Source organism: Salvelinus namaycush, chromosome 12, assembly GCF_016432855.1.
Source record: "Salvelinus namaycush isolate Seneca chromosome 12, SaNama_1.0, whole genome shotgun sequence".
NCBI lineage: Eukaryota > Metazoa > Chordata > Actinopteri > Salmoniformes > Salmonidae > Salvelinus > Salvelinus namaycush.
In genome coordinates this window covers 12,198,750-12,226,596 of record NC_052318.1, presented here as the reverse complement: position 1 = coordinate 12,226,596, position 27,847 = coordinate 12,198,750, and the positions used below count along the sequence as shown (strand labels likewise).

The window sequence follows — 27,847 nt, the reverse complement described above, 5'->3', positions numbered from 1 at the left end:
TGTTTTCAATGTTTTTAGAAGAAAGAAAAAGGGACTAAATGATTCTAGATAAACCATCAGTCTTGGACAAAAGAATACCACCCAAAATTTAGATATCACGTTGCAGCCATTGACTTAATGAAACTCTCATGGAATTAATCCTATTATCAACGTTTAAAGATTCTCTATCTGAAACGTTTTTAGTGATAACAATTCCTAAATATTGAACTTCCTTTTTCATCGCAGTGCTAGCTGTGCCACTCTGGGTTCGAGCCCAGGCTCTGTCGCAGCCAGCCGCGACCGGGAGGTCCATGGGGCGACGTACAATTGGCCTAGCGTCGTCCGGGTTAGGGAGGGTTTGGCCGGTAGGGATATCCTTGTCTCATCGCGCACTAGCGACTCCTGTGGCGGGCCGGGCGCAGTGCACGCTGACCAGGTCGCTAGGTGTACAGTGTTTCCTCCGACATATTGGTGTGGCTGGCTTCAGGGTTGGATGCGCGCTGTGTTAAGAAGCAGTGCGGCTTGGTTGGGTCGGGTTGTGTTTCGGGAGGACGCATGGCTCTCGACCTTCGTCTCTCCTGAGCCCGTACGGCAGTTGTAGCGATAAGACAAGACAGTAACTACTAACAATTGGATACCACGAAATTGGGGATTTTTTTTCCATTTTTAACAGGTATGGAGGCAATGTTGACGGAGTCACAGCAATGAATTGGCATGAGATCACATTTGTTAAGTTTGAGAGTCAATACAGAGGCCATTGAAAATGTCTTGATTCTGTCAATAGCCAAGGGAATAGCCGCTCTATACTTTAGGAAAAGGGCAGTATCATCTGCTAATAGACTGATATTTATATCTTTACCAAAAATACGTATCCCTTTTAAATTCTCAGATTTGTTAAGAAATACGGCTAGTAAATCTGTGGCTAAAATAAATAAAAGAGACGAGATTGGACAACCATGGTAGAGTTAGGCCTACAAAAAGACGCCATTACTATTTATTTATATTGACTGAAGACACACAGGCAGAACAATTACCTCTTTCTCCAGTAGAGGGAACTAAAGGTGTCTCTCTTCAGATTCAATACATTGACCTACTTGTGTGTCTGTGAACTCTGAACATTAGTCTTATTTTTTTGAGAATATCTACACTTTGACATTACTCAGGTCAGGTTTATGGCTGATACAGTGAGACATGGAGATACTTTTCACTGTTTATTTCAGAGCCATACAAAGCTATATATGGCTCTGGATTATATTAAATATATAAAAACATTGCGTCATAAAATGTTCGTTTTTTCTGTTCCTGATAAGCATGATGTGTGATGAATCACAGTTATTCCATTATTCCAGTGTGTTCATAGGTCCTATATGCCCATTTGTGTAACACTGGGGATTTTTTTCATCAATGCGTTTGGGAATTGTATTTAGTCATTTGCACAGTATTTCTCCACAACATTTTTTTGTCATCATCTGTAAAATATCTGCAAAATGGACTTTTAAAAAGTGTTTTCTTTTGAGAGTTGATTGACTGTTCTTTTAAGTTGCGTCACTTCCTCAACGAAGGGGGTGGGTCTTTGAGTGTCACCTAATATTTCCACTAAAGTAGATATTACAGCCATAGCTGTAAACGATATCGTAAAATATCTTATTGGTCTTAATATAAAGTTAGCAGTGTGGTTAAGGTTACGGTTAGGCTTAAAATCATATTTTAACAAGAGAAATTGTAGAAATAGGCGGGGTTTATGACTTTGTGGCTGTTGTAACTAGTGACGACCCTTACCTAACCGAACGAAAATAACAAACATTCGAAGTGAACGACAGAGAACGGTAAGTGGAATCGAATTATATATATTTCAATGGTCTGACTGCGTAGGTATATTTCCAGATGAATATTGTTAAGGACCATTGTTTTAGGTTACAATATATTCCCTAAATCATAGCTACAGTAAATGAGCATGTATGTCCCCGTAGTACTGTACAAGTAGCCTACAACCTGTTACTTCAAGCACATATCATTGTCACAATCAAAGAATAATCCATTGATCATATCGATTTATACAGCTTGTTTTCAAAGCAATGTAGTTTGATGCATTTTGGGTGTTTTTATTCACTGTCGATTTTTTTTTTGGAGTCATTCTGATTTCGGGGAATGTTTTTCTCAATTCAAAAAATTTGCTGCGGCACAGCATGAAAACCGGTTCAGAATACAGAAACGTATAGAACTGTGCAAGTTTTATATACATATATATTTTTAAATCCCCAAGAACTTGAGTTTATTCAAGTAGAATAGCAAGTTTTCTAACGTAGGAAATCCACTGCAATTACGTCACAGTCACATTGGCCACGTTCAAGAATGATTGACTAGTTGTTATATCTTGTTCTAATGCCCCCCGACCCCCCATATTACGCGTTTGGGCACAAAGGTGTTGTCATGGCAGCTGTGCGCATGACCCCTACCCCCACCTTCTCCCATAGGCCAACCATGTACTCCGCTCTTCATTAATATACCCTACCGAAAAAAATTAAAATAATAAATATACATGCATACATATACCCTACCGGTAGTCTTTGGTAATGGAAGTCGTGCTCACAGGCTATAGGAGATTATCGTTCAGTTTTGTCACATGTAACCTTGACATCCAAAACCTGTTTCTGTTGTGTCCTTATGATATGGCATATGCTCATGTTTTGAGGTAGTAGCCTATGTTTGAGCATACAGTAAGCCTAGTGGTTACAGAATAATGTTGACTTTGTCAACAAGTGTGTTAAAGAATTTGAGTTAACTCCAGTTATTATTGAAGAGCATATATCAAGTTTGGCTGACTTGTCAAGGCAAGCAGGCTATGTGTAACGGATGTGAAATGGCTAGCTAGTTAGCTAGTTAGTTAGCTAGTTGATGTGTGCAGAGGTTCCCTGGTTCGCGCCCGGGTCGGGGCGAGGGGACGGTCTAAAGTTATACTGTTACATTGATGCTGTTGACCCGGATCACTGGTTGCTGCGGAAAAGGAGGAGGTTGAAAGGGGGGTGAGTGTAACGGATGTGAAATGGCTAGCTAGTTAGCGGGTACGCGCTAGTAGCATTTCAATCAGTTACGTCACTTGCTCTGAAACCTAGAAGTAGGGTTGCACCTTGCTCTGCAAGGGCCGTGGCCTTTGTGGAGCGATGGGTAACGCTGCTTCGTGGGCGACCGTTGTTGATGTGTGCAGAGGGTCCCTGGTTCGCGCCCGTGTTGGGGCGAGGGGACGGCGTAAAGTTATACTGTTACATATGGTTGTGGTTTAGAACCCCAAAAATCACATTGCTATAGTCTATTTTATCGGACAAACTTGAAAATACCAGCCAAGATCGCTTGGTAATGTAACTATAAACTAATGTTGCACCTGAAGTACCACTGTCACTCTCTTGGCCCTTACAATGAGCTAAAATACCCATGACTATCAGGGCTAATCTTCCTGGATTCATACTCAAACACAAAGTTATCTCAGTGTAATCCCAGTTTGCCGTCAGAAGCACCTGATCTGGGCTATTAGGAGACACTTCTTTGATCCCAGGTGTATCGGAGATTTGAAACCAGAGGGTCTCTGATATGGGAAACCTTCTCTAACTGGACTTCACACAGGTTCTTGACAGAACCCTGTCTGTATGGTGTCATCATGTTGTCTCAGACGGCTCAGGGCTGGGAACAAAACCACTTGAGATATGCCTACTGGTTTATTGGCTGTTTTACACTACTGAGCCAAGCTGAACTGCGCTGGCCTGGTTACGTATCCACCATAGTGCTGGAAAGGGCAAAGTGAAAATAAAATACCTGAGTTAGGCTAGTTCTGTACGGTTCGAGTCAGCATGATAGTGTGAAAAGGGTAGGTTGTTAGTTCAGATGGGTCCAGGCCAGAGAATCAGTTTGCAGACAGACAGAGCTTAACCCAACCAGATAGCGAAACCGATAAGTCTGATCATTTAGGAAGCACTGTAAGAATCCGACACCTGCTCAGACACCTGTGTCCTTACGAAAGGGATGACAGATCTCTAACTTCATACCTGGAGAGCCACTGAGAGTGTAGGCTTTTGTTCCAGCCCAGCAGAAACAGACCAGGCCTTGATTCAACTAATTGTGGTTCAGAGTCAGACTGAAGACCATCATTAGTTGATTATTTGAAATTGAAAAAAAATATTGCAGCAAATACTGCATCCAAAATGTGTAACTGCAATTACTGCATCCAAAATACCACAGTCGACTGCAGTTACTGCCCTTTTTACTGCAGTTTAAAAAATGAATTATTTTTTTGTGAGCTTTCACTAAAGCCTGTGTACCCAGTAGCACTCCATGACCATTGGAGTTGGAGAGAGTGTATGGACTTTTCTTTTGACTCAACAAATAGACTGTTGCGTAAACCTTATGCAGGCTAAGTGAACCACAAATGTTAGAGATCAGTGATTTCTGTCAGACTAGTATTAAATCAAACGAGAGTTCAACAGGATAGGTTAAAGAACATTAGAGTAGAGTGAATCATTGTTACTTCTATTGAAAAGGTCATTATATATCTATGGTTACTTCATTGAGATGATGTCACAATGTGGAAGGATAATGGGGTCACTCTTTTAGCTCATGTGACACGCGCTCTCTTTCTTTTTCTCCCCGCCCTCTCTCTCTCCCTAAGCCGCAGTGTACCAGGCCTGTGCTGCGTGAGCCCCTGGCACTGCCTCCTCATCCACCAGGCTGCTCCTCATCCACCAGGCCTGGCCGGTGCCAGAGAGGGAGAGAGACAGCACCTCCTCACAACACTACAGCCCAGAGGTGTCTGCCTGTGGTCCACACCAACTTGTGGCCAACTTGTGGCCTGTGGTCCACACCAACTACCCCTAGAGGAGTCATATTTGTGAGTCAATATTTCAAACATTCTCTGCTAACCTTAAGTCAATGTTTTGGTAAGTGAACAAGATTTGGCTTGTTAGCATGTATGCTAGCAGTAGACAAGTCAGTTGAAAGGGCATGTAACTAAAGCCATGTGCTTTATCTGTAAAGTCCTATAGTAGCCTCTATATGCTATACCAAGTGTTTCCAAGTCTGATTGGCATGGACATGTGGTGTACCCAACAAGTTCTACTGTACTTTGTAACCATACCCCTGGGTGTAAGCCTCTCGCTCTCTCTGATCAGACAGTTGGGGCCATGGAGTCCTCTGATGAAGAGGAGGGGCGCACCTTCGTCCAGGTGGTCAGTGAGAAGTACAACCCAGAGAATTTCCCATACTGTCGTGGGAACGGCATGGGTGTCGTGGTACTGTCTAGTTCACAGGGGTCGCCCATCAAAGGTCAGAGATTAAGGTGTTATAGATCCGTAGTTTATGCTGCCTTCAAATGCTCCTCGCAAGTAGGAAATACGAGGTTCCGACTGGACAACAACCACTTCCGAGTGGTAATGTTGGAGATAATTTTACACTAGTTGTGACTATTATAAAGCAAATACATTTTTGACATTGTCAAACTTATCAATGTAGATAATGTAGCTAGTTTGACCATATTGGCAACGTTAAACAAGTTAGCTAACTTTATCATTAGCAATGTTAGCTAGCTCCTCTAGCTAGATAAAATCTCATTGTTTGAGGAATTATTCTGACTTCAAAACCACTTGAACACAGTCATGTCGGACTTATGACTTCATAACTGTGAAGTTTCCCAGTTCCGACAAGCATTTGAAGACCGACTTAGTGCGCTGACTTTGAGTAATAACTCAGGGATATGGTGGCCTATGCATCTTTTCTCTGTAGCATTTGTTATGTTACCTGCTAAACTGAGTTGGTGGGTGCGATGTGATTTATAGTCTAATGAACTGAAAAAGTTGTTATTTCTAAAGGTAGAAGAGTCAAGGGCCATACTTTACAGCCTACTTTCTGTTTTACAAAAACACCTGAATTAAGCATTAATAACTCCATGTAGGCTTACTTGCATGTGTTATACAGGGAAATCACACAAGTTATCATCTTCTAGTTTCCCAGGAATACTGTAAACTCCATGTAGGCCTACTTACACTATATCCCTTATATAGGGTATCTACACATCATGAGTCATTCTCTAATGCCTTAGCGCCCCAAGGATACTGCCTATGTAGTGATGCCAAAATAAGTAATGACAATAAGTGATACCAGGTTGTTGTCCCCTGTAATGTGAATGTGATTCTTATTGATGGTACAGTTTGATTCAATAAAGAACAATTATTCACTAGAAAGATTGTTGTCTCGCTCCAGATCGTCTGAACCTGCCCAGTGTGCTGGTCCTGGACGGTTGTGGCATCAGTAAAGCTGGGGACAAGGCTGAGGTGGCCACCTTCTGTGCCCACGTGGTGGAGCTGGACCTGTCCCACAACCAGCTGCAGGACTGGGGGGAGGTGGGTACTGTAGTTCTTCTTATCCTCCTCACCCTTGCTACCATGTTATGCACCATCTATTTATTAGCAGCTAGTTATTAGCACGAAGGCTGGCAGTACACGGCCAATATTACACATTTTTCATTGTTTTCATAATTTTCAGAGATTGTTAACTTTTTTGATAAAAGTTTGCCTTATTTTCTACACATCTAAGGTGTTGTTTTATCTGGACAGTTTTTTAAAAGTCCAATAGTTGGTTATTTGTCATGTCCAGCACCTCTTGGCTAGCATTAAAGAAGCATGTAGCAAATGGACAGTGTCCACTACCATAGCACTCAAAACAAAACGGCACCAAAAACAATTAGTGTCATTGAACAAACAAATCCAACAAACAAGACTTTCATCTGTCAATCAGTGCCAATGCCCACATAAAAAATAGTACAGTTTACTATAGTAGTACAGTTTACTATAGAATTATATAGTATTCTGTAGAATACTGTAGAATACTATACACCACCGGTATCCCGGGTGGCGCAGTGGTCTAGGGCACTGCATCGCAGTGCTAGCTGCGCCACCAGAGTCTCTGGGTTCGCGCCCAGGCTCTGTCGCAGCCGGCCGCAACCGGGAGGTCCGTGGGGCGACGCACAATTGGCATAGCGTCGTCCGGGTTAGGGAGGGTTTGGCCGGTAGGGGATATCCTTGTCTCAGTATGTAAAATGTAATAAAAATGTATGCACTCTACTGTAAGTTGCTCTGGATAAGAGCGTCTGCTAAATGACTAAAATGTAAATGTAAATCATGAGTCATGTATACTACTGAATACTATATAATTCTATAGTAAAATGTAGTCATTAAAACTCGTTTTTCAACCGATCCACAACTTTCTTGTTAACAAACTATAGTTTTGGCAAGTCGGTTAGGACATCTACTTTGTGCATGACACAAGTACTTTTTCCAACAATTGTTAACAGACAGATTATTTCACTTATAATTCACTGTATAACAATTCCAGTGGGTCAGAAGTTTACATACACTAAGTTGACTGTGCCTTTAAACAGCTTGGGAAATTCCAGAAAATGGTGTCATGGCTTTAGAAGCTTCTGATAGGATAATTGACATCATTTGAGTAAATTGGAGGTGTACCTGTGGATGTATTTCAAGGCCTACCTTCAAACTCAGTGCCTCTTTGCTTGACATCATGGGAAAACCAAAAGAAATCAGCCAAGACCTCAGAAAAAAATTGTAGACCTCCACAAGTCTGGTTCATCCTTGGGAGCAATTTCTAAACGCCTGAAGGTACCACGTTCATCTGTACAAACAATAGTACGCAAGTATTAACACCATGGGACCACGCAGCCGTCATACCGCTCAGGAAGGAGACGCGTTCTGTCTCCAAGAGATGAACGTACTTTGGTGCGAAAAGAGCAAATCAATCCCAGAACAACAGCAAAGGACCTTGTGAAGATGCTGGAGGAAACGGGTACAAACGTATCTATATCCACAGTAAAATGAGTCCTATATCGACATAACCTGAAAGGCCGCTCAGCAAGGAAGAAGCCACTGCTCCAAAACTTCCATAGAAAAGCCAGACTACGGTTTGCAACTGCACATGGGGACAAAGATCGTACTTTTTGGAGAAATGTCCTCTGGTCTGATGAAACAAAAATAGAACTGTTTGGCCATAATGACCATTGTTATGTTTGGAGGAAAAAGGGGGAGGCTTGCAAGCCGAAGAACACCATCCCAACCATGAAGCACGGGGGTGACAGCATCATATTGTGGGGGTGCTTTGCTGGAGGGACTGGTGCACTTCACAAAATAGATGGCATCATGAGAAAGAAAAATGATGTGGATATATTGAAGCAACATCAAGACATCAGTCAGGAAGTTAAAGCTTGGTCGCAAATGGGTCTTCCAAATGGACAATGACCCCAAGCATACTTCCAAAGTTGTGGCAAAATGGCTTAAGGACAACAAAGTCAAGGTATTGGAGTGGCCAAAGCCCTGACCTCAATCCTATAGAAATTGTGTGGGCAGAACTGAAAAAGCGTGTGCGAGCATGGAGGCCTATAAACCAGTTACACCAGCTCTGTTAGGAGGAATGGGCCAAAATTCACTGAACTTATTGTGGAATGCTACCTAAAATGTTTGACCCAAGTTAAACAATTTAAAGGCAATGCTACCAAATACTAATTGAGTGTATGTAAACTTCTGACCCACTGGGAATGTGATGAAATAAATAAAAGCTGAAATAAATCATTCTCTCTACTATTATTCTGATATTTCACATTCTTAAAATAAAGTGGTGATCCTAACTGACCTAAGACAGGGAATTTTTACTAGGATTAAATGTCAGGAATTGTGAAACTGAGTTTAAATGTATTTGGCTAAGGTGTATGTAAACATCCGACTTCAACTGTACATGCCAAGTGTAGACTAATATATTGTGCTCCATACAAGTTATAGAAAAAGAGCAGTAGTGCTGAACCTAGCCGTTCAGACCCCAGTCCGACCTACTTTTTGCTCTTTTAGTATTTGTTCAGGAGGTTTCCTTGAAGAAAGACCCAAAAAGATAACAAAAAATAAAACAACTATAGTAAATACTACAGGAATTCAAAACCGGTCAAGGTGTGTAGAAATGTTCGATGTAAAGTATAAGGCTATATATTTAAAGGTGCACTCCACCATTTCAGTTTGTGACAAAACAAGCAATTATAGTGTAGAGAATCATTGTACCATCTAAACCGCTGTGAAATATATTTTCCATAACCAAAAATATTGTATTTTCAGCTATGGTGTACAAAAGTAAAAGACTATAAAACTGAATGTAATAATGGGAAGCATATAACTAGCGCACGTAGAAAAAATCTACTGTTTCTTAGACTTGCGTTCTATGAGCATGACAGATCTATAACTCACATTTATATGTGGGTCACCCAAAAAGTTACATATTGCTGTTTCAAAGGTTTAATAGAGCGACATAGACAGGTATATGCAAATGAGAAAACAGATACCTTCCTCTAAGGGGTTCGCAGGGCAGACCTATACGCTCTTGTATTATCTTTTTGCGCTTTCAGCCTTCCATGCCTGGGGCCAAAACATTAAATCAAGGCTGAGACCTAGGGTTTGAATAGACTATACATTTCAAATTTCTTAATTGCTTAAGGACACCATGACCTAGTTTATGGTTCAAGGGCCCAGGCCTTCCAATCGGGAATAATCATCAGAATATCGTTCTTAACACAGTACACTACAGTGTATACAGCTTCTACCCCAAAGCCATAATACTGCTGAACAGTTAATCAAATGGCCACCTGGACTATTTGCATTGACCCCTTTTTTTTCTTGCTCTGGCTCTATGCACACTCACTGGACTCTACCCTCACATTCACACATGCTACTTTGACACTCCAGCACACACTACATACGTTCTCACACACACACACAAGTGCATATTGATGCCACAGACACACTTTCACATTCCACATATGTTGCTGCTATTCTACATATTTATTATCTATCCTGATTGCCTAGTCACTTTTACCCCTACACACATGCAATGTTCCCTCAAAGCTGCACGCGCACCTTTGACCAGAACTGGCCGCGCACCTCCTCCAGGACTGCCGTGCAGAAGAAATGCCATGCAGCACAGAGACGCACGAGATTGAACTTCACTGAGTTCGCCCCATTAGTTTGCACTATATTATCAACGTTTTTTCTGTGGTCGAATCAATGTTATATCAGCCCCTTTTTAAATGAAACAAACCAAAACCAATGTTATTTTGTGTTACTATTTAATTGTTTGTTTTTTTGCTCATCCTTTTTTAACTCTGCGTTATAGCGAAAGTCTACACCTGTTGTATTTGGTGCATGTGACAAATACAGTGTGATTTGTGTATAATATCTCCAATCTGTCTTTTAGGTTGTCAGTACAGTCAGTTATTAAGCGTTATGGCTCCAATCTGTCTTTTGGGTTGCCAGATCTGCACGATTGTGTCTAACATCCCCAACCTGGACTTCCTTAACCTGAGTATGAACCCTCTGAGTGGGATTGAACTGGAGCCAGGCCTGGCTGAGGTGTTCTCCCGAGTCCGCCGCCTGGTCCTCATCAACACGCGTGTCACCTGGGACACGGTACACACACTCACACGCCAGACCCCTGAGTAAGTCATGACAGATAGTGGACTGTGAATGACAAACCAAACACATGGCACACGTGAATACAATTTGGTGCCTTTTAAGAAGTGTAACTTGGTCCAAAATATATTTTTAATTTCACCTAATTTTAACATTGTCATAAAGAGGACATGTTCAACTTCATAAACACGGTTTCCAATCTCAAGAGGTACAAAAAAAGCACTAGTACGTGCCTGTTAAGTGCCAAATAAAGTACCAGGGTTGACCTCACCTGTTTTTACACTATGATTTGACTATTACATGTTCAATGTTTGTTTTGAAAAAAAAATATTTAAAAGGTATAGTTATACAGTATTAAAATGAGAGATCAGTTCACGTAACAGGGATGACCATAAAACGAGGAACAAAGGAATCACTAATCGCATTAAATAAATAATCATTTTCAGAAATTACTTTGTCAAAGCAACACAATAACTATGGCTTTACAATGATGGTAAAAACCCGGATACATTTTGGGATTAAGTGGGTTGAAACTTCCTAGAAGTGGCACAGGGTTGACATGTCAAAATGCAGAACTTTATATAAAAAAAATTATATCTGTTTATTGAATTCTCTGTGTGGTCTATATTTAAAGGGCACTTCATTTAACATAACAGGTTTTTAAAATTCAATATTGGTGTACAAGTTTTACTTAAAATATCAAAGGGATGCAAAAGGCACTCTTTGTGGAACGACCCAGCTACCTCTGATTCTCATACTATCTCCCCCTGCAGATTGGAGGAGCTCTTCCTTTGTCTGAATGATTATGACCAGGTTGCTGAGTCCCCGGTCCCCTGCCCCTCCCTGCGCCTGCTCCAGATCACAGACAACCAGCTACAGGAGTGGAGTGAGGTCCGTAAGTTTGGGCCGATGTACCCGTGCCTGGACACCCTGGTGTTGTCCAACAACAGACTCAGCTCTGTGGAGGAGGACACACCTCAGGACACACTGCAGCGCCTGTTTCCTAACCTGCGCAGCATCAACCTCAACAACTCAGGTTTGCGAAGGGAGTCTCATACACATGCAAACACACACACACACAGGTGCGCACACACACAAAGCAGGAGCATACCTAAGTGATAATGCTTGAGAAGCCGGTGTTTGGAGGATATATTGGCATGGGTGTTGTTAGGCTGGAAAACCGGGCCAATATATCCTCCAAACACCGGCTTCGAGGGCATTATCACTTTTTTACAATGGGTTACCAACATATTCAAATAAAGATTTAAAATATGTTCATATTTTAAAATATATTTGATTAATTTATTCATAGTATTTCATCCTTCCACAAGATATAGTCCCAACACAAATCTAGGGTTGCTACCCAAGCCGGCTGGTCTAACATTCTATTGGTTCGGTTGCCAGAGATGCGACCCAGTCGTTCATTTTAAATGTTCTATTGCCATACTGGCTGCCAACGTTCTTATCCCTTGCTTGCTAGTCAGCCAACTACGGCTAACTTAGTCACGTCAAACAGTGCAGCCAGAATAACAGCAAAGTAGCTGCATTTGCGTTGGTTTAAGCTGTTTTCTTGTGACATTTATTTGGATACATCCGTAACAATGAGATAAAGATGCGCGATTTCGCCTGGCGTAAAAAATGTGCTCTCTCGTCCGGACACTTATTCAGAGGAGTTAGCCAACAACACAACCACTTAAACTGAAGATGGAAAGACAGCAAACTAGCTGCACTTTTTTGTTTTACCTCTTTTCTATTGATAGTTCTTTGTACAGTCATGGCCAAACGTTTTAAGAATGACACAAATATTAAGTTTGCTGCTTCAGTGTCTTTAGATATTTTTTTCAGATGTTACTATTGAATACTGAAGTATAATTACAAGCATTTCAGAAGTGTCAAAGGCTTTTATTGACAATTACATTGATGTTGATGCAAAGAGTCAATATTTGCAGTGTTGACCCTTCTTTTTCAAGACCTCTGCAATCCGCCCTGGCATGCTGTCAATTAACTTCTGGGCCACATCCTGACTGATGGCAGCCCATTCTTGCATAATCAATGCTTGGGGTTTGTCAGAATTTGTAGGTTTTTGTTTGTCTACCCGCCTCTTGAGGATTGACCACCGTTCTCAATGGGATGAAGGTCTGGGGAGTTTCCTGGCTATAGACCCAAAATATCGATGTTTTGTTCCCTGAGCCACTTAGTTATCACTTTTGCCTTATGGCAAGGTGCTCCATCATGCTGGAAAAGGCATTGTTCATCACCAAACTGTTCCTGGATGGTTGGGAGAAGTTGCTCTCGGAGGATGTGTTGGTACCATTCTTTATTCATGGCTGTGTTCTTAGGCAAAACTGTGAGTGAGCCCACTCCCTTGGCTGAGAAGCAACCCCACACATGAATGGTCTCAGGATGCTTTACCGTTGGCATGACACAGGACTGATGGTAGCGCTCACCTTGTCTTCTCCGGACAAGCTTTTTTCCGGATGCCCCAAACAACAATTGGAAAGGGGATTCATCAGAGAAAATGACTTTACCCCAGTCCTCAGCAGTCCAATCCCTGTACCTTTTGCAGAATATCAGTCTGTCCCTGATGTTTTTCCTGGAGAGAAGTGCCTTCTTTGCTGCCCTTCTTGACACCAGGCCATCCTCCAAACGTCTTCGCCTCACTGTGCGTGCAGATGCACTCACACCTGCCTGCTGCCATTCCTGAGCAAGCTCTGTACTGGTGGTGCCCCGATCCCGCAGCTGAATCAACTTTAGGAGATGGTCCTGGCGCTTGCTGGACTTTCTTGGGCGCCCTGAAGCCTTCTTCACAACAATTGAACCGCTCTCCTTGAAGTTCTTGATGATCCGATAAATGGTTGATTTAGGTGCAGTCTTACTGGCAGCAATATCCTTTCCTGTGAAGCCCTTTTTGTGCAAAGCAATGATGACGGCACGTGTTTCCTTGCAGGTAACCATGGTTGACAGAGGAAGAACAATGATTCCAAGCACCACCCTCCTTTAGAAGCTTCCAGTCTGTTATTCCAACTCAATCAGCATGACAGAGTGATCTCCAGCCTTGTCCTCGTCAACACTCACACCTCTGTTAACGAGAGAATCACTGACATGATGTCAGCTGGTCCTTTTGTGGCAGGGCTCAAATGCAGTGGAAATGTTTTTTGGGGGATTCAGTTCATTTGCATGGCAAAGAGAGACTTTGCAATTAATTGCAATTCATCTGATCACTCTTCATAACATTCTGGAGTATATGCAAATTGCCATCATACACACTGAGGCAGCAGACTTTGTGAAAATTCATATTTGTCATTCTCAAAACTTTTGGCTACGACTGTATATATCCATAAAAATGATGCTGATTCATGAGTTCGACTGGCTGAGAAAAGTTGCCTGCCTGTGTCTCGTCCCAACTCCCGAAATGCCCTCTATGATCTGTCTGATGTGAAAATAGATTAGGACTATGTATTGTACTACTTCTGTACGCCATACTCAATACTGTATCCTGGTCTTCCATAGAGAATGAGTGCTGATCATTTCCATATCCGTGGGTGTGTGCATGCATGCGTGTGTTTGCACATGTGTGTCCTAAAGGGCTTAACCGATGGGAGGACATAGAGAGGCTGAATTTCTTCCCTAAGCTGGAGGAGGTGAGGCTGATGGGGATTCCCTTACTGCAGCCTTACACCAACAAAGAGAGACGCAGCCTCACTGTGGCACAGTGAGTACACACACACACACATTTACATTTTAGTCTTATCCAGAGTGATTGAGTTAGTGCTTCATCTTAAGGTAGCTAGGAAAGACAACCACATATCACAGTCACAATAGCAAGTTAAAAAATTCTTCAATAAATCAGCTATCGGCAAAGTCACTACTAGTGAGAAAAGGCAAGTACAGGTGTTAGTGCAAGAAAAGTACAAGTACAATGGTAGGGTGTTAATAATTTATTTGTTTGAGTTGGGGGGGGGGGGGGTAATCAACCTTTTGAAGAGGTTCACACAAACACAATTGAATACACACCTGTTTGATTTGTGTAAATGTGTCACACACACACTCATAATCTTTGTCCTTTTGCAGGTTGCCATCTGTGACTGTGTTGAATGGGAGTGTGGTGACGGAAGGAGAGAGGGAAGACGCTGAGAGGTTCTTCATCAGACATTACCTGGACTGTTCTGAAGAGACTCTGCCTCAGAGGTACTGTTGACACACATACACACTCCAGTCTGTTGAGGTAGAGCTACTGTATGTCAGAGGAACTGTAAACACACGCACACATTTTTCTTCTGATAAGAACAACCTCCATCTGGTTCATAATAGCACTAGCATTCCTCTGAGACAACAACCTCAACAGCGGACAGGAATCACTTTGAGTCAGTACCTCTCAGATACCGCTTACCTCTCTGCTTATGTTAACACTCCCCTCAGTGTTCTAACACACCTGACATCCCGTAACATATTGTCATCTCAGGACTTCCCATGATGGGAATTTTATTGGGGGGGGGGGGGCCATGCATAAAAATGAATCGGCCCACGCTTTTTGCCAGCCACATTCCACTTAACCTTAGGAGAATGCGAGGGAAGGGTTTTCGGGGGGGAAAGCGCGCTCCCTGACTGGGGGAAAGTAACCTTTGCGAGACAATGGCACCAGTCACTGCCTACTCAATGACTTCTTTGTGCCTCTGAATACTCAGATCGGAAAACCGATACACAAGGTGGCAGGTAGATTATTTTTTTGACCTCCTCCTCCTTCACTCGTTCATTCGCTCTCTCTTTTCTTTTCCCTTAAGGGGGGAGATTGAGAGCTTGAATCATTTCCCTGTGTAACCAGACCTGTTGTAGCTCGGCTCTGTGTGAATATTGTCCTCCTAATTATGTGGGGAAAGTGCCTTTTTTGGTGGGGGGGTGCTTGGGTTTTCTTTTTCTCTGCAGGTGTGTTTCTGCCAGTGGAACAATGACTCCAAACCAACACAGCGTCCCCACAGTGTCTCAGATTAATCAGGGTACTGCAATGGAAGTGTTTCAAAGCCGCAAACCGCTTTCTTGGTTTTCTTTTGCTCACTTTTCCTCTGTTTAATTATATTTCTCTCTCTCTCTCTCTCTCTCTCTCTCTCTCTCTCTTTCTCCTTGCTTTTAAACAGCATTTACTTGCTTTTGGGTCTTACATGCTGACCAAACCGGACGCACGCACGTTGATTTTGTTCACCCACACCAGAAGCGAACATGACACGCAAGTTGAAATATCAGAACAAAATTTCAAAACTCTGAACCAATTATATTAATTTGGGGACAGGTCAAAAAGCATTAAACATTTATGGCAATTTAGCTAGCTAGCTTGGTGTTGCTAGCTAATTTGTCATGGTATATAAAAATTGGGTTGTTTTATTTTACCTGGAATGCACAAGGTCCTCTATTCCCGACAATTAATCCACAGATAAAATGGTAAACCTAATTCATCTCTCGTCATCTGTCATCTCCGTCATCTCCTTTTAAGGCTTATTTTTCTTCTTTGTACTTTATATGGCGGTTCACAACCAACTTTACAGCATTACTACAACCTACCGGAGTGTGGACCTAAGTTCATCTTTCATTCACCCACGTGGGTATATGCTCCTAAAACCAATGAGGAGATGGCATGTGGGTATATGCTCATAAAAAACAATGAGGAGATGGGAGAGGCGTGTTGAGCGTCACAAATAGAACCAATTTGTATTTTAGCGCCTGGCCACGCTGACGCCCGCGAACAGCGTGGTTAGCCTGTTTCTTTGAGCGGGGGGATGTGTGTGTGTGTGTGTGGGGTGTATGGTTTTGAGCTGACCAAGGCTGCTGCGTGTGCACGAGTGTGTGTTGGATGTGGACAGGACTTAGGCGGCCGGGCTATCCCCTTTCGGGTCCAGAGTAACCCATGCCTGCCCCCGGCTCCCCTCAGAGATCAGAGCCTGGGGAGCGGGTCACAGCCTTCCAGGTGAACACTGGTGAACACGGCAGCCTGCACAGATTTGACAGACAGCTGCCTTTGAATAACCGTAGCCTTGGCGTAGTCTCTCAGTCTTAGTCATAGCTATAGATATACAGATCACCTAAAAATAATATATTATTATACTAATACAATTGCTCAGAGAAAGAGATTCTGTTTGCAATACTTTAGCACCCTCTCCTTGCGAGGTTAACGACACAGCCTTTTTCTACAATGTTTTATGAGATTGGAGAACACATTGGGAGGGTTCTTAGACCATTCCTCCAAACAGAATATTTCCAGATCCCTGATATCCTTCATCTGCTCTTAAAGACTGCCCTCTTCAATTCAAACCACAGGTTTTCAATGGGGTTCAAGACCGGAGACTGAGATGGCCATTGCAAAATGTGGGTTTTGTGGTCAATTAACCACTTTTTTGTGGATTTTGTCTTGCTGCAAGACAAACGTGTGGCCAAGTGTCAGTCTCATGGCAGAGGCAACCAGGTTTTTGGCTAAAATGTTCTAGTACTTAGTAAAGTTCATGATGGCGTTGACCTTAAGGGCCCCAGGGCCAGTGGAAGTAAAACAAAAATTTATAAAAATCCCCATAACATCAAAGATCCACCACCATATTTTACAGTAGGTATGAGCTACTTTTCTGCATATGCTTCTGTTTTTCAACACCAAAACCACTGCTGTTGTGCGTGGCCAAAGATAAATATTTTCATGTCAACTGATCATAGAGTTTGATAAACGGAATTGGCACTTGGATTTGAACCAGTGCTATGGTCAGGTGACATGAAAATAGAGCTCTTTGGTGGTCGTAAGCGGCTTTCTGAAACAGCTTGGGAAGATTGAAACGATGTGAGGCTGGAGAGTGGAGAGACTGGGGAGGCTTGGGGTAAGGAGAGAGAGGGGAGGGGTTTACAAGAGGGGTGTGGTGTGGAGAGAGGAGTGCACTTGAGGTAAGGAGAGAAAGAAGGGGCTACAGAGGGGTCTGGGTAAAGAAGGGGGGGTTATATAGAGGAAGGGGCTTGTGATATGTAGAGATGGGGCAAGGGGTCATTATTAAGAGACAGAGGAAGGGGCTTGTGATATGTAGAGATGGGGCATGGGGTCATTATTAAGAGACAGAGGAAGGGGATTGAGGGCATACCGGGGGAAGTGAGGAAATGCAACGTAACACAAACCTTTTAGCATGTCATCTCTCAACCAGGCAGCTGAGGAGGATTAAAGAACAGGGAGTGAGAGTGGCATGAAATGCCAGACTAAGTCCCTAAGAGATCTAGGGTAGATACAAGGTAAGGTATTAGCCCCAATACTTTTGGCCGTGTATAGAAACACGGGTATTAAATGAATGCCACAGCTTTTTTTCAGGCACCACACTAAGCTAGGACCATTAAAAATGGCATTTAGCGTTACCATACCTCCATTATCTCTCGCAATTTTGTACAGAGGTGTACGAGTGGTTAGTTACCACATTAAATGAGACCTTTAAGTGAGAGTAGAAATGGGCTTCTCACAGAATGGCACTTTGTGCACTGACTGGGGCCTTGGAGTAGAATTCCCATGGCGGTGGCACACACACGCACTGAAACCCTGGCCAGGCGGGGTTTTGAGGGTGGGAAGGGGAAATTGCTTTGATTGGCCCAGATGGTATAGTAGCTTTGAAAAGAGAAAGGCTTTTTCTCTGGGATTTTATTTAATCGTTCCTTATCTCTACCTCAGTGTTCCCTTGAGGGGGGGGGGGGGCTTTCTCACGGCTGAGAGAGGGGTAGAGGGTTCACTGTGTTTTCCGAACGAGCACACCACTCTTAGCGAGCACACACTCATTCACTAACACATTTGTCCCAACTTACCCCCACAGTGTTAGATAAAGCATTTTTCTTAGATGGCGATTAGACTATTAAAAACTGCAAACCTTTTCACTGTTTTTGCTGGTGTTATCTTGCAGATATATTCATTGTGTATTAAACTGAAAAATAATATGCTTGTTTGAGAGTACATCACAACGTCTGCAAAACATGTGGGATTAAAATGGTCTGTTTCCCATAATGTAGAGTGCTTTCAGAAAGTATTCATACCCCTTGACTTATTCCACATTTTGTTACAGCCACGAATTCAGAATTGATTTAAATAAATAAAAATTCTTCACCCTTCTATACACAATTACCCCATAATGCAAAGTGAAAATTTGTTAGTATGAATTTTTGCAAATGTATTGATAATTAAATACGGAAATATATAATTTACATAAGTATTCACAACCCTGAGCGAATACATGTTAGAATCACCATTGGCAGCAATTACAGCTCTATGTCTTTCTGGGTAAGTCTCTAAGAGCTTTGCACACCTGGATTGTACAATATTTGAACATTTATTATTTAAAAAATTCTTCAAGCTCTGTGAAGTAGGTTGTTGATCATTGCTAGACAGACATTTTCAAGTCTTGCCATACATTTTCAAGCCGATTTAAGTCAAAACTGTAGCTAGGCACCTCAGGAACATTCAGTGTCGTAAGCAACTTCAGTGTATATTTGGCCTTGTGTTTTAGGTTATTGTCCTGATGAAAAGCTGATGTCTCCCAGTGTTTGTTAGAAAGCAGACTTTTCCTCTAGGATTCTGCATGTGCTTGACTCTATTCGGTTTCTTTTATCTTAATAAACTCCCTAGTCTTTGGTGATGACAAGCATACCCATAACATGATGCAGCCACCACCCTGCTTGAAAATATGAAGTGGTACTCAGTGATGTGTTGTTGGATTTGCCCCAAACATAAAGCTTTGTATTCAGGACCTAAAGCTAATTTCTTTGCCACATTTTTTAAAAGTTTTACTTTAATGCCTTATTGCAAACAGAATGCATGTTTTGGAATATTTTTATTCTATACAGGCTTCCTTCTTTTCACTCTGTCATTTAGGTTAGTACTGTGGAGTAACTACAATGTTGTTGATCCATCCTCGGTTATCGCTTATCACAGCCATTAAAGGACGCCTGTATCTTTGTAGTGACTGGGTGTATTGATACACCATCCAAAGTGTAATTAATAACTTCACCATGCTCAAAGAGATATTCAATGTCTGCTTTTTTAAACCCATCTACCAATAGGTGCCCTTCTTTGCGAGGCAATGGAAAACCTCACTGTTCTTTGTGATTGAATCTGTGTTTGAAATTAACTACTCGACTCGGGGACCTTACAGACAAGTCTGTGTGGGGTACAGAGATGAGATTGAATTGAATTTATTTTGGCTAACAGACATACAACAAAATGTACAATGTGGACCCAGAGGATATCACTTAAAATTATTAATTAAAACGTTTGTTTCCAACGTGGTCCTCGATTGGCAAATACAATAACACAAAAAATGAATAAAAGGCTAGACAAAATTACAAACGACCATAAATACATTCATTTATATTGACATCCTAAAAAGTGGCACTATTCACTGCACTTTTCCCTAGCCTTAAAAATCAACCATATTCATTTCACATTTCAACCTTAAAAAACAATCTTCATTGCACATCATACCTATCATTCAAATAAATACACCTGACCAGCAGTAGGGGGCGCAAGGGGCAGTGGAGTGGTTTCTCTTACTTACACCTTGCCCAAACCGGCTGCGCGCGTGCGCCACCATGCATAAATTTATTTTGCCCCCCCACACCAAACGCAGGATCACGACACGCAGTTTAAAATATCAAAACAAACTCTGAACCAATGACATTAATTTGGGGACAGGTCGAAAAGCATTAAACATGTATGGTAATTTAGCTAGTTAGCTTGCACTTGCTAGCTAACGTTAATTTGTCCTATTTAGCTAGCTTGCTGTTGCTAGCTAATTTGTCCTGGGATATAAACATTGAGTTGTTATTTTACCTGAAATGCACAAGGATCTCTACTCCGACAATTAATCCACACATAAAACGGCCAACCGAATCGTTTCTAGTTATCTCTCCTCCTTCCAGGCTTTTTCATCGTTTAAATTATATGGGGATCGCATCTAAACTTTCATTGTATTACCACGACAACCGGCAAAACAGTTCGTTTTTCTATCACCCACGTGGGTATAACCAATGAGGAGATGGCACGTGGGTACCTGCTTCTATAAACCAATGAGGAGATGGCACGTGGGTACATGCTTCTATAAACCAATGAGGAGATGGGAGAGGCAGGACTTGCAGCGCGATCTGCGTCAGAAATAGGAATGAGTTCTATTTTAGCCCTTGGCATCGCAGACGCTCATTGGCGTGCGCAATAATTGAATAACATGGATTTCTAAATTTATTTTGCGACGCTCGCGCACGCGACGTGTCCGGTCTGGTCAGCATGTTAGACAACCTTGTCCAAATGAAAAACCTTTGCCTGCTTTTTAAAGCTTATACTTTTTCTTTGCTTGATCTCCAAGGGAAGGCTAGTCCATAGACAAATGTCTGTATGAAAAAACGTGCTCCTCGCAGTACTGTTTACTCTTGCGATTTTACAAGACATAACACTAGCTCTGGTATTGTGACTGTGTTGGTTAAAGACCCATATCAATGTGGTTTTTCATATAGCCTGAAGCACGATAATTTAAGATGTCAAACATATGATTAAATTTAAGTTGGTCCACTCTGCACTTCAAAGGTAACAAGCCCACCTCTCAGAACTCCTGTACCCCTATATGGGTCCTAGAGGGGACATTAAGCATATAACTGATAACATTATTTTGCATGACCAGCATTCTCTTTTTCAACTTTGTTCATAGCCCACTATACCAAGCAGAGCAGGCATAATCAAAATGAATCAAGGTTGAGACCAGCAGTTTCTTAACTTTAATGTTAAAATATCTAGTGTTATGATTTAAAAAATGTAAATTTGTACACCATTTTAGAAATAATTTTACCAGGGATTGATGTAGGGACAGACCATGATAAGGTACACTTGTTTTAGATTCACTCTCCTTGCCTGCACAGTTTACCTTTATCTTGTTAGCCCTAAGCAATCTAAGTTTTGTTCCAAACAAAATCGATTCAGTTTTTCCTAAATGTAGCGACAATTTGGTCTCTGTCAGCCAATCTCTAACAAAATGCAAATCCTTACTCAGGGTCTCCTCTATGTAAACTGTATCCTTCCCTGATACCAGTATGGCTGAGTCATCAGCATAAAATAGTAGTTTACACTTTACTGTTTCTGGCATATCATTAACGTATATGAGGGGCCCTAAAATTGATCCCTGCGGTATTCCACAGGATATTTCTTTGGCCTCTGACAGAACATCACCAACATTACATACTTGTGTTCTGTTGTTCAGATAAGACCTATACCAATTCACTGCTCCATCATTTAGACCCATGCATTTTCACTTTCATCAGGAGAATATCATGGTCCAGTGTCAAATGCTTTCTGCAAGTCTAACATGACCATACCTGCATAGTTCCCCTTCTCACTTTCCTGCTTGATGCGGTCAAAAAGGTGGATAAGGCAAGTATCAGTGGAATGAGCTGTTCTAAAGCCAGATTGGAGTTCATAAAGAAGTTTGTGCTTGAAGGTATCCCTCAAGTTGATTTTAAAAACAAATCTCTCAACAACTTTGGATAAGGTGCTGAGGATCGACACAGGCCTGTATTTTCCTAAATTTGTCTTACTGCTCTTCTTGTGGAGTGTAACCACCCTGACTATTTTGAGATCATTGGGAAATGTACCAGCACTAATAGAAAGGTTTACAATATGTGTTATCATTTTAGCAGTGACACAAGCGCTATCCTTTATGAATCTTGCAGGAAGGTTATTCAGCCCATTTGCTTTGTTTGTGCTCATTAAGCATAGTAGATTGGAAACTTTGTCCTCTGTTACCATGCACGGCTCAAACATACCTTTGCTATGGTAAAAGTTGTTAATGAAAGACTGGCCATAGTGTCCAGAGCAGTCATAGCATAAAACATAATCAATATCCAGGCCAATATTACAGGATTTTACCTTATGGGGAGTTTTTGAGCCAATGTTCTTAAATTTACCACAGTTTACGAGGCTGGTGTAAGTTGTCATTAACAATGTCTATATAATGTTGGGATTTGGCCTTATCCGTTTTGTATCTTGCCTATAGTTAATATAACCATCATAATCGTATTGTAGATTTGTCCTTTTGAATTTGGCCAGGTAGCGATCCCTTTTCCTTATGAGGTCTAAGATCTCGGAGGTGATCGATTTCTCTGACCACTGTTATATTCAAATTTGTTTCATCGGAGCCAGAGAGTCGAGTGCAGACAAACAGATCTTTAAAAAGATACCAAGCTTGATCAACATCACAGTTTAGTACATGAGACCAATCCAAATTCCCAAGTACTTCTACAAAACGTTCCTTTAAGTATTGTTTCATAGACTGTACCTTCATGTAGTTATTACCTGGCTCAAGCAGCATTTTGGATTGCTTACAGGTACAGTAGGTTACCATATGATCACTAAAACCAATATTTAAAAGTCCTGACTGACATATGTTCTCTTGGTCTGATACAATAATCAAGTCCAAAGTTGATTTACTGTCAATACACACCCGGTTTGGCTCAACAATCAGTTGTTTCAGTCCAAATAACTGATTAAAGTTATACAGGGCATTTACTTGTGTACTGTTCTTAGGTGATAACTGCACATTTGTATTAAAATCACCAAGCAGAATACATTCCTTATCAGCAAATACATTGTGATCACATCAATTCGATTCAAGTAAATCATAGACATTATTCTGCTTAGGAGGCCAATAGCAGACACCAACAGTGACAGGACGACATTTAGGAAGAAGTATATCTACCCATGCAACTTCAAGACCTATTTTCAGTTATAAACAAGGGTTAAAAAACACTTAATACCTAGTAAAAACATACCGCCACCGTTTCGGTGAATTCTATGAATGCTATAACCCGTTAGCTCAACCTCATTGTCCTCCAATTGACCCATCAAGACATGTCTCAGTCACAGCAACTATTGCAGCCCAGGTGTTAGAAGAGAGGATTTTTAATTCCTCTCATTTCGGTTGCAGGCTCCATGCGTTCACATGGATACAGTGAAGTCCTCTCCGATTGAAACAGTCAAACATGTCATTTTCTGTCCCCACTACTGACAAGTCGACTATCTCATCTAGATTGCACTCATCATCCCTGCTTGTGTCCAGCAACCCAATGTTTGGCACTGCATTTAAGCAGCATACATTGCAAACAAGCTAAATGTTACTTTGAGACTTTACAGGTTCATTATATGACAAGGGTTGGATATCTCCACACTTTATGTGAACAAACAAATCACAAATGTCACAGGCCACCGCCTTTGAGTTCTTCGGTCTTACCACAGTTTGGGCATAGTTTTTTTAGCTTGTTTGGACCAGGACAGTGTATATTGCCACAGAGTAGCAGACTGAAAGTAGCAAGCAGCTAGAGATGGTCATTAAAAAATCATCTTAAACACTTATTGCAACAGAGTGAGTCAATGCAATGCAACTTATTATGTGACTTGTTAAGCACATTTTTACTCTTGAACTGTATTTAGGCTTGCCATAACAAAGGGGTTGAATACTTATTGACTCAAGACATTTCAGCTTTTCGTTTTTAATTAATTTATACAAATTTCTAAAAACATAATTCCACTTTGACATTGTGTCACTGGCCTACACATAATACCTCAATCTCAATTTAATCAATTTTAAATTCAGGCTGTAACACAACAAAATGTGGAGAAGGTCCAGGGGTGTGAATATGTTCTGAAGGCATTTGGAAAGTATTCACACCCCTGGACCTTCTCCATATTTTGTTGTTACAACCTGAATTTAAAATGGATTAAATTGTCTTTTTTCCCCTCATCAATCTACAAACAATACCCCATAAGGACAAAGCAAAAACAGATTTTTTGAAATGTTTGCAAATCTATTAAAAATAATAAACGGATATCACATTTACATAAGTATTCAGACCCTTTACTCAGTACTTTGATGAAGCACCTTTGGCAGCGATTACAGCCTCGAGTCCTCTTGGGTATGACGCTACAAGCTTGGCACACCTGTACTTGGGGAGTTTCTCCCATTCTTCTCTGCAGATCCTTTCAAGCTTTGTCAGTTGGATGGGGAGCGTCGCTGCACAGCTATTTTCATGTCTCAAAGAGTTCAATCTTGGTTTCATCAGACCAGGGAATCTTGTTTCTCATGGTCTGAGAGTCTTTAGGTGCCTGTTGGCGAATTTCAAGCGGGCCGTCATGTGCCTTTTACTGAGGAGTGGCTTCCGTCTGACCACTGTACCATAATGGCCTGATTGGTGTGCAGAGATGGGAGAACCTTTGGGAAGGAAACCATCTCCACAGAGGAAATCTAGAATCTGTCAGAGTGACCATCGGGTTCTTGGTCACCTCCCTGACCAAGGCCCTTTTCCCCGATTGCTCAGTTTCACTGGGCGGCCAGCTCGGGACTTTTTTATATAGACAGGTGTGTATCTTTCCAAATCATGTCCAATCAATTGAATTTACCACAGGTGGACTCCGATGAAGTTGTAGAAACATCTCAAGGATGATTAATGGAAACAAGATGAACCTGAGCTCAATTTCGAGTCTCATAGCAAAGGGTCTGAATACTTATGTAAATAAGGTATTTCTGTTTTATTTTTTTTATTCATGTGCAAACATTTCAAAAAATCTATTTTTCACTTTGTCATTATGGAGTATTGCATGTAGATTGCTGAGGATTCTTTTATTTATTTTATCCATTTTAGTATAAAGTTGTAACGTACCAAAATGTGGAAAAAGTCAAGGGGTCTGAATACTTTCCGAAGGCACTGTATATACAAGAGTGCCTGTCAAATGACCAATCACCACTATTCTCGAACGAATGACCAATCCCAACCTCCCATCCATCCTGTCCTATCTCAAAAGGTACCACGTCCTGGTGTCCAAGTACGGGCAGCTTGCCCCGTTGGCAGAGGTGGACCTGCGTCCGCCCTGCACGGCCACCCTGGAGGTGCGCTGGGGCGAGCGGACGGAGGAGCTGAGCCTGCGGCTGGAGCAGACGGTTGGGGAGCTCAAGAAGGAGCTCAGGGCGCTGGTGGGGCTGCCAGCCAACGGCATGCGACTGTACTACATTGCCCGCGAGCTGGGCTCTGCACTGGGACCTGAGGAGATGAAGTACGGCAGCCGGGCACTCCACTCGTACATGATCCAAGACGGGGATGAGATCCTGGTGGTGCCCAAAACCAAGAGCCGCACCATCTCATCCACCTCCTCAGACTCCTAAGAAGTGGTGTGTGTGTGGAGGACTCAGAACTTAATTACAGACTGACCAGCTTCTGGCCACCAACTTTCTATGCAGTCTCTTTTTTTTAATGGTTTTATTCTGTTTCCTAAATTACATTGATTGTAAAGATGTTTATTAGCAAAGCCTCTTACTGTATACACACACGACTCACACATGTATGCTACACGCACACTATCACACTGAGGGGTCAAGTTATGGCTAGGTGCGAAGCACCGCTATTGTCACCACTGTGATTTTCCATTGCGTTTGGTCTGTCAAAAGAGAGCACAGAAGAGTGTTTTATCAGAAATATTTATGGTTTTTAAGTTAATGTTAACACAATAGCATAGTCCCCCTCTCTCCCACTCAGTCTTGAACCACGTGCTTCAGATGTCCTGAGATAACCTCTGAGTCAGAATTGGAGGGTGGTGCACTGAGAGACTTGCTCCATTGAGCTTTGAGGATAATAGAGCTTGTGACACACAGAGACCACACGGAACATCACTGACCTCAACTCACACAGGTGACCTGGCAGGAGGAGGGGAGGTGCACTGCGCTCAGGTTGCTTCAGGTCGTCTTGCTGTCTGTTTCCTCATGAATGGAGCAGCTCTCTACCCCCTTGCTGAGGGGAGTGGGGATGGGATGTGAGGGGGAGTGGGTGTTGGAAGGAGAACCCCAGGCCAACCTCACTGGGTAACCACACACCGGCCACTGTGTCACGGTCACTTCCTCTGTGCTTGGATTTCAATTGGTTCGCCCAACAGGCTGTGGCCTTCCTCACCTCTCTCTATCGCTCCCTCTCTCGTCCTCTCGCCCCGTCTCACACCTGCACTGGAACCAGTGTCCATTGTTTTAGTCGACCCTGGGTCAATGATGCACCCCCAGAATTTGTGCTCTCCCATTGATGCATTTTGTCCAATAGGTGTCTTCTGATTCAGAGACCTTCTCCAATTGGCGGATAGATGTGAGAAATGACCAATGGGAAATCACATCTTGTTGTTGCCCAGTCCTATGGGCAGTAAACCAAGGTGAACCACATACTGGGTTTATTTACCAATTACTTTACCAATTACATTTCCCTTTTTAATCTAAATTCCTCTGATGTTTTTACGTTACATATTATGTGGAAAACTTAAGAAAATAATGTTTGCAAAAGCTAAATAAACGTGACTATCTGTCACAGCTAGGCTTTGTTTAAATAACTGGATGACTTTTGTCCTTTGGGAATTATTTTAGGTGAATCTCAGGTGCTTCTTGATCCTTTAATATGTTGTGTTTGCATGATTGGTAATGGTAAAGTGTGTAATACTGTATGTGGGCTGGGATCATGGATTTTTTTTAGTGGGCCATTTAATATTTGGGATTGCATGGACTTTTAACAAATTAGAGGGACCTACGCTAAAAGTGTATACTATAGTACATATGTGTTTATCTGATGTTACATGAAGTTATTGGAGGATGATCAGATCGATAACTATTGTTTAGTGATTAAGATTTTTTCTGAAAGCATCAATGCCTCCAGTAAAAAAAAAAAAATGTTATTTTGTCTTTGGCTAAAATCAAATTAAATGCACACAAATAGATCATTTATGTACCAATGTTTTCCTGCAGACTGTTAAATCTGACTATTCGTAGCACTGTAATTCACTTCTGTCTACAACCTTTTACCATGGCCTTGATATCTGGAAATAAATGTTTTAGATACTTTGGTTTTATGAGGACGTTTTGCTTTATTATGGTGATGTTTTATGGTTTTCTCTTTTATTTTGGCAATGCTTTATTTTACAGCCCTATTTCACATCCTATTTACCTAGAACTTCTTGTATTACGTGATAACAATGGATATTTTCTGCTACTTACTGTATGTACTTCAAGGAATTCAATATAGTTGGTAACTTCCACCAAATGGTAGAAGTGTTCTTTGTATCAATGAATGCCAAAGAAACCAGGAGGAAATTGTTATATAATTAGGTTTGTTTTATATTATTTCCAAGTAAATATTGGACTAAGGAATAAAGTATTGCGTGTTTCTTTGACTTTTTAAATGAACTGTATGCTAACATAAAGAGGCTAAGGACCATATTGTCACATGGTTGTTTTTAATGTTTATTTTTAATTTCACCTTTATTTAAACAGGTAGGCCAGTTGAGAACAAGTTCTCATTTACAGCTGCGACCTGGC

At 41.7% G+C, this 27,847-nt stretch overlaps 1 protein-coding gene across 2 annotated transcripts; it reads left to right on the top strand.

Annotated features, from left to right (window-relative positions):
• Positions 1 to 1,549: 1,549 nt before the first annotated feature.
• Positions 1,550 to 27,746, top strand: LOC120056902 (tubulin-specific chaperone cofactor E-like protein). Of its 2 annotated transcripts, none has more exons than XM_039005172.1 (9): positions 1,550 to 1,805; positions 4,637 to 4,855; positions 5,140 to 5,289; positions 6,223 to 6,362; positions 10,323 to 10,504; positions 11,252 to 11,514; positions 14,064 to 14,190; positions 14,550 to 14,666; positions 25,309 to 27,746. In XM_039005172.1, exons 3-9 carry the CDS (start codon positions 5,148 to 5,150, stop codon positions 25,664 to 25,666), a joined length of 1,329 nt encoding a protein of 442 aa, XP_038861100.1. In that variant the 5' UTR covers positions 1,550 to 1,805; positions 4,637 to 4,855; positions 5,140 to 5,147; the 3' UTR covers positions 25,667 to 27,746. The 2 variants fall into 2 exon arrangements, with proteins under 2 accessions (XP_038861100.1, XP_038861099.1); XM_039005171.1 differs by having other exon boundaries at positions 5,136 to 5,289.
• Positions 27,747 to 27,847: the final 101 nt, after the last annotated feature.